This window comes from Petaurus breviceps, unplaced genomic scaffold (assembly GCF_028583685.1).
Source record: "Petaurus breviceps papuanus isolate PSGF00001 unplaced genomic scaffold, PetGlider_PUasm1.0 98, whole genome shotgun sequence".
NCBI classification, from domain to species: Eukaryota; Metazoa; Chordata; class Mammalia; order Diprotodontia; family Petauridae; genus Petaurus; species Petaurus breviceps.
In genome coordinates this window covers 39,174,813-39,187,861 of record NW_027187460.1, presented here as the reverse complement: position 1 = coordinate 39,187,861, position 13,049 = coordinate 39,174,813, and the positions used below count along the sequence as shown (strand labels likewise).

Here is a 13,049-nt window from a genome sequence, read left to right as displayed (position 1 = left end):
GGAAGTTTGAGGAGGGAAGAAAACATTTGGAACTAGCTGCTATGGGGAACACCAGAATCAGTAAAACATTCTCTTATGGATAAGGGGTCAGTTGAAATTACAAAACAAATTTGTAGCTGATTCAGTCAGCATGCTTACATGACTTCCTTTAGTACTGTTTAGCAACACGTGAATTTTAAAGAAGTAGATTTAAGCTCCTTTGAAAATAGGCAATATTTCAAATCTTTGTATTTTGTGTATCTACCCAGGACCAAGAACAGTGCCTGCCACATAGCAGCTGCTTGACACCTAACTGACAAGGAGATGGTAAGATATTCAAGAGCAGAAGAATATGAAACTGATTAGCTACAGGATCAAGGTTATGAAGAAGGAAGAGAGGCAAGAATAGGGACATGGGCACTGCACTGAGGAGTAGAAATCAATGTAAGGATGAAGAATAGGTACAGGAGTGTTGCTTAGGAAGAGAAAGAATCACAGGAAATTATAGGTAGATAAAGAAATTTCAATTTTCTTGATCACAAAAAATTAATATGAGATCAAGGTGCAGAGTGCGACTGTTCCTATGTGGGGATTAGATGGAGTAGAGATTAATAAAATAGGAGGCTAGTGTTTGAAATTCCTTAATGTTAAGGGCAGGGTAGGCATTTACAAAGTACTCAGGTGCCAGGCAACAGCGATAGAATGACAAAAGCAAAAATATTTCTAGCACAAAGCAACTTATATTCTATCATGGAACACATACATAAGTTAGTAAATTCCAAATAAATACAAAGTAAAATTGGGGGGTGGGAGTGAGAGAAGAGGGAATATAAACAGCTGGGGATTCCATGTAGAAAGAAGTGTCTGAGAAGAATTGTGAAGGATACAAAGGGTTCTTTGATGTGAAGGTAATGTGGGAGTGTATTCAGTTTTGGATATGTTGAGTTTGAGATGGCCATGAAACATCCAGTTTGAAATATTCAGGAGGCAATTAAACATATATGACTAGAACGCAGAAAAGATGGTAGAGCCAGATACATAAATGTGTCAGCTGGCATAGAGATGAAAGACAATGAGACAAGTATTAAATTCTCTAACAAAGGAGAAGATTGAGAGACAGAGAACTACCATGAGGTTCTTAGTAAGGTGATATGAAGAGAATGAACCTCAAAGGAAAGGTTACTAAGAGGTGGCAGCATGGGGGAAGGGGCAAAGTTAGAAACAGCAACAGGGATCAGTAAGTATACCTACTCCTCCTGAATCAGTGTGTCTGGGGCATGATGTGTATTCAGTGTTGAAAAGACAGTCAAGAATGTTTTTTGTGAGGGAAGGCAGGTCTCTTTATGAGTGTAGAAGATAAAATCCTTAAGAGAGTAACAGCTTGCCAATTACTCCACATATATTCTTAATTTGATCCTAAATGCTCAGAAATTAACTTACTTGTACATGGTCATAGAGCTGTTAACTACTACAACTCGTGTCTCTCAACTCCAAGTACAATGTGCTCTTGCCATTACAAGATATTGCCTCCTGAAAGGGACATTTGCTCAACAGGAGCAGCTGCACTTTGGAAAGGACACAGAAGAACTGGACTTCTTCAGGGGAGCCTCAAGGGATAATCCCTATTCCATCAAGGACCTGGGAATGTTTAGTTTGGTGAAGAAAAGAATTGGGGGCTAGAAAGACAAGATCATCTTCAAGTAGCTGGAAGGGTCTAATGTAGGAGAGGATTTAGACCTATCCTGCTTGGTAGAAAATCACTAGGATCAATGGACAAAAATTATAGGGAAGAAAATTCTGTCTCAAGACAAATACAAGTTCCTAATGATCAGAACTGTTACAAAAAATGGAATTGTTAAGCTTTGGAGTTTAATGTCAATAGCAATCTTTAAGCAGAGGAGAGATGATTACTTGTAGAAAACGTTCTAAGAACTGAAAAACAAAAAAACAAGCCTGGAAATGTAGTAGTTGGTATAGTAGCATAAACTGAAAAAGAGCTTTTAAAAGCTCACAAAACCATACTTCTGAGTCCCCACAAAGCTGAGACACTGGCAGATTAAAAAAAGAGAATACAGTTTTTTTTTTATTTTTAAGCAATCGGGGTTAAGTAACTTGCTCAAGGTTACACGGCCAGTTATTTCTGGGTGTGGTGCTGAGTGTCTGAGCCCGGGATTCGATCTCCAGGTCGTCCCAACACTGGAGCCGGTACTCTTAGTCGCTGAGCCACCTGGCCGCCCCTAAGCAATTGGGGTTAAGTAACTTGCTCAAGGTTACACGGCCAGGTGTTTCTGGGTGGGTGCTAAGTGTCTGAGCCCGGGATTCGATCTCCAGGTCTTCTCAACACTGGAGCCGGTGCTCTTACTTGCTGTACTACCTGGCCGCCCCGAGAATACAGTTTTTTAGGCTTGTGCTTAAATAGTAGATGTCGAACAGTAAAGCAGAATATGGAAGTTTTCTGGATACTCCGGAGTCAAGAGACAAATAGGTCTAATGATTAGGACCCTTTTTACTCAAAGAGCAAAAGCGTTCTTTCCAGTCATCATCACCCAATGGGTGTGAATTCTTGGATCAAGAGCACCCAACAAAAATCCTGCCTTATGAATTAAACATTATGTGTGTATATGTGTATTACTTACACACACACACACACGGATATTATCTTAAATAACAGAGAATTGACTATACTTATTATGGAAACATACTAAACAGCTTTAAGCAACCACTAACTATTGAAATAGTTTAAAAAAAGATCAGACCAAAATTTCTTATCTGACAATGTTCTATGCTAATTATTAACAACACATGATGTGGGATGATCTCACAATTTCTTCTGTCCTTAATAAACAAAACTTAAGCCTTAAAGCCTTCTATAATTAGTATCTCATGCTAACAAACATACCAAAATATCTACTAATATCAACATAAAACATACCTTGGGTGAAATGATACTCTCCACACTGCTCTCTAAATTACACTCAAACACATGGGCTTTGGTTAGCTTCTTATCCCAATGGGCCGCTAGCCAAATTTTGGCCAGCGGCCCTCTCTTACTCAGGACAAAATGAGCGTAGAACATGGTGTCAGCAGATGAGAAAACCTGTCAAAAAAGATAATTAAAAAAAATCATATATGCTACAAATGCTGAAACATATATTTCCCCAATCTGATCTTGATGTTAGCACTAGAGATACTTTTTGGGATATATACAAATTCCCCAGCTGACATTCAAAAAGTATACTTCGAAATCCAGCTCCAACTTAACTTTATAGGTTTACATAGTTTTCTTTAGTGTACTCTATGTTCTAGTCAAATTTTGGTTCTCCAAATTGAGTATTTCATCACTATCTACGTCTACATCGTTACATAGGTTGTCTTCTATGATTGGAATGCTTTTCTCTCTTCTGACTCTTAGAATCCCTAATTTTCTATCAAAGCTCAAGTCAAATTCTATCTTCTATAAGTAGCTAACTTATATTTGTACCTGTTGTCTCCCCTAATAGAACGTAAACTCCTTGAGGGCAGAGACTTTCATTTTTTTCCCTTTGTGGTCCTAGAGGCTGGTATAGTAGGAGCTTAATAATAGGCTCACTGATGCAGCATTTTCATCTTAATAGGGCAGAAGGATCCATCACCTTAAATAGGAAGAGTTTTACATTTTCAATACAGAATTATCCTCCTCCCTTTCCTTCCCCAAGAACAAGACACACCAAAATCTTGGAGGAACTTTTCCCCAAAATCTGATTCTTGATGTTCATCCAAATTTTACTGTTTTTTTTTTATACACAGAGATATTTGAGGAAACAAAATACTACATATGGCAAGTAAATAATGCCCAAGAATGAAAACATCTCACTTTTCAACTAGATACTGACCAGGGAGTAAAAATTCATGCTTTTTTCAAAATTCAAGTCTGATGCTGTAAGAGCTCTACTACAAGCTCTACCACTCCCCAACTCTGCAAAATTTGTAACTATGGTTTACTGTTTATACTGGACCTAGTAACTATATCAGATTATAGAATCAGTCATAGCAGTAAAGCAAAAGCAATAAGAAAACAAGCCAATAATACATATCAACACATCATGAAGTCACACAGGAGATAACTAATCATTTTTCCTTTGGTACATTAAAATACCATTTTAAAAGACTAGAAAATTTGATGCTGAAAATAAATGTTACAGGGGACTTCTCTCATCAAAACTATGGTAAACTCCGATAACTTTTTAATAGTCTATAGAGTATTACAGCTCCTTTGAAGGGTAGTACGTATTTGTGATTCCAGTGACACACTGGTTGATATATATATACATATTAAAAGCATGACAGAAAAGTCTATTTTAGGGATAAGTAGAGTGAGATGCATTCAGGTCACTTCCACCTTTCAGCACTTTAATAGCAAAATGTTCTGAAAATTTTCATTCATTTAAATTGAATGCTCTCAAAATATCCTCATTTATTCTAAGGCATTATGCCCCCTAAAAGAAAGCCAAAAGTCATTTCCATTCCCAAAGCAGCTTATTTAAAACTGAATATTCATTTTTCCTCCCAATCAATGATTCAAGACACACTAGAGGATACTGCAGCGAGGATTTACATAAAATATTTCAGGGGAGGAGCAGCATTTAATAATTACTTCCCACAGCTTCTTTCCCCTTTTCACATATTTACACCCTACAACTCAGAAAGCTCACTTGTTAACATCTAGTACTACTGTTTCAATTGTTCAAGATTAACAGCAAAATGACAAATTCAAATTCCTGTTAGCTAGCTTGATATTAGATTTTCTGAATGATTCACTGTCAGTTATGACACTTTAACTCACCCACAGAAGCAGGCACTTACATAATGGTTATAAGAACTTAAAATATCTTTTAAAGTTTAAGAGTGTTTAGAATCTAAACACTTGGAAAAGTGATGTATTCTACCAGGAGTCAATTAGTTGACCAGTAAACATTCTTAAACATTTTTTGAAAGTTCTGGAAATTGAGCTGTTGGCACCTTCTACCAGGTGTGATTAGCTCATGGTAGTTCTTCAGCTGTTGGTTAAGACTGTGCCTCAAAATAGTCAATCTTCATTCTACCAGAGGAACTTAAGTTTCTGAGCAGATGCAACTTCTTGGCAAGAATAGGTAAAGCTGTAGCATGAAAGTTGGCCTGGAAAGTAATCTGGCAGGTAAAATGAGTCTGAGGAAAGCACTTGTCTTATTTCAATGTGGCCAACAGTTCCTTCTTTTAGCATGTGTAATTCAGATTACAGTACCCTGATAACATTATCACTTGGTTTAAAATAATAACAGAAAACTATTGTCACCTGCACTTTCAAATAAATAATCTATTACAAACTCCCCTAAAAAGCTGGTTATATGAATTTAGAGGACTAAATTTTGCCAACTCAAAAAAAAGTTAAGCCCTGATTTTGATATCAAAAGGCAATTTAACATAAAAATAGCAGTTATGATAACACGATAGAAAAATTAGTTGATGTTTTAGTACATTTTAAAGAATACAGAATATGTAATGTTACTTTTTCTCATATAACTTCAAAATTTGAGTTAAATTAATTTCTGGATTTCCATGTTTTAGTTAAACACCAATAATGCAAATAATGCTAGGTGAATAGAGTACTGGCCCTGAAGTCAGGAAGACCTGAGTTCAAATCCAGCCTCAGACACTTACTAGCCATATGACCTTGGCCATATCATTTAGCCCCAACTGCCCTCCAAAAAGCAAAAAAACAAAACAAAAAACAACCCAAACATATGTAACAATCTTAATAAAATGGGAACTTTAATAGAGATACTGAACATTTCAATTAGATTTTTTTTGGTCAAACTACTTACAGTCTTCAAAGAAAATATCGTTTAGTATGCTAAAAAAATATTTGGACTTGCTAGTATTGTTTCTTTTCCATTTGAATGTTTATAATCTAAATAAATCACAAAAAACTTGAAATCATTTCAGGGAATGAAAAGCTTTTTAACAGAAAAATGTAAAAATAATAAATTCTTATTTTAAAACACATTCTAAGTAATTGAACACAGAGTAACAGGATCTAGAGTTGTAAGTGATCTTAGCCCAAATTACCCATTTTACAGAGACCAACCAGAGGTTTTTGCTTAAGTGACTTTTCTGCTAAACTGCCTCCCTTTTTCTGTTATCTATATGGATGCATGTAAAGAAAACGTCTATTTTCCAGATGGAACATTGGTATTTCTGGTAAGAAAATTAATGCATGTGGAAAAACTCAAAACACTGTTTACTTAAGACTATTCACATTTTCCCTCTTTTAAATAAACCAGCCCTTTCAATTTGCACACTCTAGATCATAGGTTTTAAAGGTGAAAGGGGCTGGAAATACTTAATTTAAGGGGGGGGAAAGAATAAACCTTTATATGGTGACTATTATCAGCCAGGCACTCAGCTAAAGTGCATTTATACTTTTAGAAAACTTACCAAAATCTTCAGCAAGTTTTTAATCTATAAATTCCAGTCAGGCTGTATGATTAAGTTACATAAGTGGAATTCTGAACAGCAAACTTTATTGATATTAAAGTGTACAGTGCTAATTATCCTGTACAGCTTGAGTTTACTCAACTTTAAATTGAGTAATTTATCCACAACCTATTTCCATCTACTCTAGGATTTCTTTAAGGTCAACATGATCCTTTCTGTTGGCCCTGACATTAAAAAACATACAACCTTTCAATTTTCATAACTCTGCTCGTGACGTTACACTATTGCATAGCTCAAAGGCATTTATGAAATGTTTCGAAGTTATACAATTCAGAATATTTTGTGATTAAAAATAATACTTTCGCTTGCTGTGATAGAAGACAAACTTAAATTTTCACTAAGATGAACACAACTTTTTGCAAAGCTAAAGGCGGCATAAAAAGATTGTAACTGATCAAACTAGGCGCGTCTTTCAGTTTTACTCCATTCAAACTCAAAACATTTACTTAGCGTAACTTTAGTACACACACTTAAGCAGGATTCTACAGGGTCATCTCCGCTCCTCTAAAGAACTTAGGTATTTTTTCCTAACGGCACCCCCCCCCCCAACCTCTGGCCTCTTTTGATTCAGAAAGGACTCCAAATTAAACGCATCAGATACATTTCCCCCCAAAGTCTCCACCAAACACTCAATGTATTAACCTGTAGAGAATAACCAGGGTTTGTGAAAGTTGAGGGAAACAATTATCGTAGTCTCCTCCTTAAGGGCCCAAAGCATGTTCCCTTTGAGTTTTTTTCTTGCTTTTTCTATTTGGTCTTTCCCAATTGTGATGTCGCCTTAAAGGGATGAGTCCCTTAAAGGGAGGGGGGAGAAGGGCTCCCAAGCCCTCGGCCCCGGGCTGCCCCCGCCCTGGGCACTGCCGGGTCCACTTCCTTGATGCCTCCTTCCCAAGCTCCACAAACTGTTGCTCCTCCTCTGAAGTTGGCATTGGGGTCGGGGGCGGGCCATCTCCCCGGAGATCCCGCTTCTCCGGAGGATCCCCCCACCCCCACCCCTCGGCCAGGCCCCGGGGGCGGGGGGGGGGGCCTCAACCCTGCCTCCAGCGCCGGTGTTTCCTGATCCCCGGAGCCCCGAGCTGCGGGCAGCGGGAGGCTGCGACGAGGGGCGGGGTGTTTTTAATTAAATCTGTTCCCTCACCCCCCGCGCGCGCCGGGGCTTGTCCTGGGGAGCCCGGCGAGGAGGCCGGGCCTGATTCCGCGGGCGCTGGGCCGGGCCGCGGCTCGGCTCTCGCTCCCCTCCAGCAGCGGGCCCGGACACTCGGCGCCCCAAAGGCGGGGAAGATGGGGGGTGGGGGGGCTTGGCAGGGTCTCTCACCTCGAGCTCCTTCGGGAGCGGGGACGGGCTGGGTGGCCGAGGGAGGGGAGAGGGTTAGGGGGAGGGGGACGGGGAGAAGGGGGGGCACCCCTCGCACGGTGTAAGGGGAAGCCTCTCCCGCCGCCCCTGCTTCTACCGCCTCCGCCGCCGCCGCTCCTGCCTCCTCCTCCGCCGCCGCGGCAGCCGCTTGCCCGCCGCCTCCGCCTCCTCCCCGATTCACTCAAACAAACAAGATGGCGGCAGCTATGGCCGCGGCTCTTCCTGCCGCCCAAACCCTCCGTTCAAATCGGCAGGATGTTTACGGTCAAAATGTTCCTCGAGCGCCTGCGCCGCCAGCCGAAGCCTACGAAGGCAACTGCGCAGGCGCGGGCTCTTTCCTCTTAGCCCGGATTCTATCCCTCCCCTCCCCGAATGACGGAACAAATAGGCTGAGCATGCGCCAGCAAGGCCTCGCAGTTAGGCGAGCGCTTGGGTGACCTGGCGCATGCGCTGCGTTTGCAGACGTGGAGCGAGAATGCATTTCTGTATTATTTAATTTATCCACGGTGGGGTTTTTTTTTTTCTTTAAAGAGAACTGGACTGTTTCGGGGTGAAAGTCAACACGTGGTTGTCAAACAAAGTTATAATTTAGTTGTGAGGCATTAGAGTTAAAATTTTTCTCCGTTATTATAACTCCAAAATATAGTAATTAAATAAAGTTAGAATATTCTAATAAAGTTAATCTTAGACTAAAAGAAGTTATGCCTTCGAAAAAGTATAAATCTCCTGAGGCCCATTTCCAGGTTAAATTTTATTCCTCTTGAGGGTTTTTCCTCACTGTGCCTTCACACTAACTTGATTGGTTCTATTTTATTTTAAATTAAATTATTTTAAAAGAGAAGTTAAACATAATGTGGGAGAACTGGGACAAGTCTAGCTTTTTGCTGGAAATTATATGAGCTTTTGAACCCCTAAAAGGATTAGGAGGAGCAGATGTGTTTTACAAAAGAGCCACCTACAAGTGAAATGGGCTGCAGGCTGTAGTGAGCTCCCCATCACAGGTGCTCAAGTATGGCACCCGATATTATTGCAAGGATATCAGAAAGAATATTTCTGCATGAAGTATGGGTTGGACTAGAATACTAAATTCTCAACTTAGGCCAAGTTGATAGGGGAGGTTGAATAATAATATATTTATAAATATAAAACGATAATAAAGATTGTGAATAGATATTGATTGGATAAACTAACTCCATTATACATGTTTTATCCCATTTTTTTCTCACTACTTTTTCTAGGATTTAAACTGTTTGATGAAACTACTACATATCAGATCAGATAACTTTTACATAGTGCTACCCAGCTTTCTTTGCTTGATTCTGTGTACACTGAGCAGCAAACTTGATTAAAAGTTATTTGAAAACTATCTGATCCCTAGAAAATAATGTCACCATAGTAAATTAATAAATTGGCACCCATTACAAGTCAATCTTTTGTAAGTTTGGTTAGTATAAGTAATAATAACCGATAATTGGTCAAGTGTGGTACAGTGAAGAGACTATTGGCTTTAGAGCTAAAGTATCAATGTTCAAATCTGACCTCTGATACTGTGTGACCCCTGGATAAAGTTTCTTAACTTCCTTTGGCATCAGTTTCCTCATCTTTAAATTGAGTGTTTTGCCATTCTGGAGAGCAATTTGGAACTTTGTCCAAAGGGTTATCAAGCTGTGTATATACCCTTTGATCCAGCAATACCCCCACTACTAGATGTGTCCCAAAGAGATTTTAAAAAAGGGTGTGGGGGAGAACCTATTTGTACACAAATATTTATAGCAGTTCTTTTTGTGGTGACTAGGAATTGGAAATTGAGTGGATGCCCATGAACTGGGGAATGGCTGAACAAGTTGTGACATATGAATGTAATGGAATACTATTGTGCCATAAGAAATGAGCAGGATGATTTCAGAAAAACCTGGACTTACATGAACTGATACAGAGTGAAGTGAGCAGAACCAGGAGAAGATTGTAGACAGTAACAGGAGTATTATTCAATGAAAGATTGTGAATGGCTTAACTGTTCTCAGCAATACAATGATCCAAGAAAATTCCAAAGGACTCATGATGAAAAATGCTTTCCACCTCCAGAGAAAGAACTGATGGAGTATGAATGCAGATCAAAGCATACTATTTTTCACTCCAAAGGGTAAGTCTGGGACTATGCCATAAACATTTTGAGGAGAGAAAGTGATCATTTCCCTTGAGAAGGAAACTCTGGAAGGTTTCAACTGGAGATGGTATTTGAATTAGGGTTTTAAAGAAGGAAGGGAGGGAATTCAACACAAAGAAATGGGAGGGGAAACTGTTCAAAGCATGGGGGATAGTAAGAGCAAAGGCAAGTGGATAGGACAGGGCAAAAATGGATGGAAAGGAGTCTAGATAGTGGCAGCCAGGTGACACAGTGAATAGAGTCCCAAATCTGGAGTCAGGAAATCTGTCTTCTGACACATTATTATGGAGTAAATTAGGGACAGCAGTATGAGATATCTGGAAAATTTGGTTGGAATCAGATTGTAGGGATCTTTCTAAAATCAGGTACATTCTTTAAAGGATTTTTGTGGAATAGAAATACAAAATGACAACCTCTGGAATCACTTTATTTGGTCGGTTATTGTAATGGGAATGTAAATTTAAAGATCTTACCTGCCCCTAGGCTAAAGTGCACCTGGAGCCTGGGGTGGGAGGCTTGTTTTTCAGTAGATACTTCTTGATTGGCCAGTGAGTCAATAAGGTTGTTACATTCTCTGAGCCAGAGAAGGCTATATAAGCCCTGATGTGCAGCTTTGTTTTGGGGGCTCACTTTGAGAAGTGTTCTGTGATTTGATATAGATTCTGGGAAGCTGTTGTCCAGAGCGCCCCCCCCGGCTTTGAAAAACCCAGATGTTGAAACCCAGATGTTGATTTGGGATGGATGTAATGGTTGGACAGTTTGGAAAGCTGTCTACTTGATCTGTTTCTGTCTTGATAATTCTGCCTGTATACTTTGAAGTTCAGGGTGCTGACCCTTTTCCCCTGAACGAGGTAAACGATATATGTTTGACTGATTAAACTAAGCTTGTTAACCCATTTTGAGTTGCTTTCCTTTATCAAAGCAGATCTAAGAACCTGTGTGAGCAGCCACCCTGGGGACGCTGGGGTGCTTGCTGCTACAGTTATCTACCACTGAAGCCTAAGGAGTTGTAGCACCAATGCAATATTTACAGCACCCATGATCACGATAAAGATCGTGACTATAAATATCACATGATGTTTGATTGCAAAATATACCAAACTCTCCAGATAGAGGATATAACTGAAGGTTTTATTTAGACACCAGAAAACCAAATCCCCAAAACCAGTAAGCCGATTCCATCATAGTACCAGAGATATTCAGAAGCCATAATATAATGCTGAGAGCCACAGCATCCTTCAGCCTTTCCACAAACCCATACAAGATCAAAATTTACTCACAAACCTCTCTGTCTCTTTAATGAGTGTCCTCTCTCCCCCATAGTCTGGCTAGCTCTGATGAGCTTCCTGTGGGCTCTGCTCCCCTTCAGCAAATTCCCTCCATTACAGGCTCCATGTGATTACATTCAGCCTGTTAGGGGGCAGAATTTACTTTAAAAGCAGGGGAGGTCTTCAAACTACCCCCTGGGTCTATTAAGGAGCAGGGAAGATCTTCAAATTCCCATTCCCATAACAGGAGTCAATCTTCTTTTAGGATTAATAATTCAAATTTGCACCAAGTCTGCATTTCATCTTTGTTTAATACATCAGTGTGTCTGTGTGATTAGTCTCTGCAACAGGGCAGATCCAAACCTACACCGTGATTTTGAGAGGACCAGTGGAGCTGTTGCAATATCCCTCTGTTATCCTTTATATGACAGACTCCCCTCTTCCTTATCCTTCTTGTGATGATATCTGGTATGTCACTTCTTGATCATATGTCATGGTTAGACATTGTCCAGGCAACTTCCAACAAGATGGTAAAAAGAATGGTTGTAAAGAAGTCCAAGTTCCCTGTGCCACTTCAAAACAAAGAAAGAATAGCATTAAGGAAGAGAACAGAAAGAAACCTCATTAACCCTCTCCTTTGCTATTGCAATAGCAGCCTAATGGGTCTTCCTCCCTCATATCTCTCCCCACTATAATGTGTCCCCCACAGAGTTGCCAAAATAATTTTTCTGAAGTATAACTTTATGTTACTCCTTTATTCAATAAACTCCAGGAGCTCCCTATTTATTCAAGAATTAATATAAACTCTTCTCTTGAACATTTAAAGCTATTCCCAACCTGGCTCCAACCTACCCTTTATGCATATACTTTTTTTTTTTAAGCAATTGGGGTTAAGTAACTTGCTCAAGGTTACACGGCCAGTTATTTCTGGGTGTGGTGCTGAGTATCTGAGCCCGGGATTCGATCTCCAGGTCGTCCCAACACTGGAACCGGTGCTCTTACTCGCTGAGCCACCTGGCCGCCCCTAAGCAATTGGGGTTAAGTAACTTGCTCAAGGTTACACGGCCAGGTGTTTCTGGGTGGGTGCTAAGTGTCTGAGCCCGGGATTCGATCTCCAGGTCTTCTCAACACTGGAGCCGGTGCTCTTACTTGCTGTGCTACCTGGCCGCCCCTATGCATATACTTTTAAAAAAATTTGAGAGACAGTTTCTGGGTAACTAACCATTTTATTAATCAAACTAGCAATAACTAATAAAAGGGGTCAGTGACACTCTCGAATGCCAAAGCTCCCTCATGGATCCCAAAGCTTCTATGCCCTTGGAAGAGTAGGTGTTCCTGAAGGTGATACATAACTCTGATTGGTTAACAAGTAGCAAAAGAGAATGAATGTTATAATGAAAGGTGGACTTTGTTCATGTCTTTTACTTCCAAATCAAAGAATTTATCCCCACCTAAGTCTGAGTAGAACACAAAGCACTTCCCCAACTGGATGGGGGTCTGAGCAATATTGAGAAGAAAGTTAATCTCATTATCACCAATGTCTTTCTGATGCTGATTTGGCCTAGTACTATAGAATAAGGTTTCAGAGTGGGATAAATCCTGTGTCTTTTCAATATAAAAAATGAGTTATTTAATAATAATTTCTCTTAGTACCTTATAATAATTAAATATTGAATTTTAAAAGTTGAATTCATTATATTGATACCATCTATGTCTATATCACTATTTTCTATTTCCAGATCTATATAGTCATATCCATACCCATATC

The 13,049-nt window shown here is 39.7% G+C and overlaps 1 protein-coding gene across 3 annotated transcripts in view; it reads right to left on the bottom strand.

The window, feature by feature from the left end:
* RAD21 (RAD21 cohesin complex component) overlaps positions 1–8,081 on the bottom strand; it is a 37,100-nt gene extending 29,019 nt beyond the window's left edge. The window contains exons 1-3 of one of the 3 annotated variants that reach the window (XM_069081017.1): positions 7,808–8,081; positions 3,461–3,611; positions 2,912–3,076 (exon numbers count right to left, since the gene is read on the bottom strand). In XM_069081017.1, coding sequence (XP_068937118.1) covers positions 2,912–3,055 — 144 coding nt within the window. In that variant the 5' untranslated portion in view covers positions 3,056–3,076; positions 3,461–3,611; positions 7,808–8,081. Of the gene's footprint in view, positions 1–2,911; positions 3,077–3,460; positions 3,612–7,134; positions 7,393–7,807 lie in introns of those variants that run through there. The other 2 variants (XM_069081016.1, XM_069081018.1) reach the window with 2 other exon arrangements.
* Positions 8,082–13,049: the final 4,968 nt, after the last annotated feature.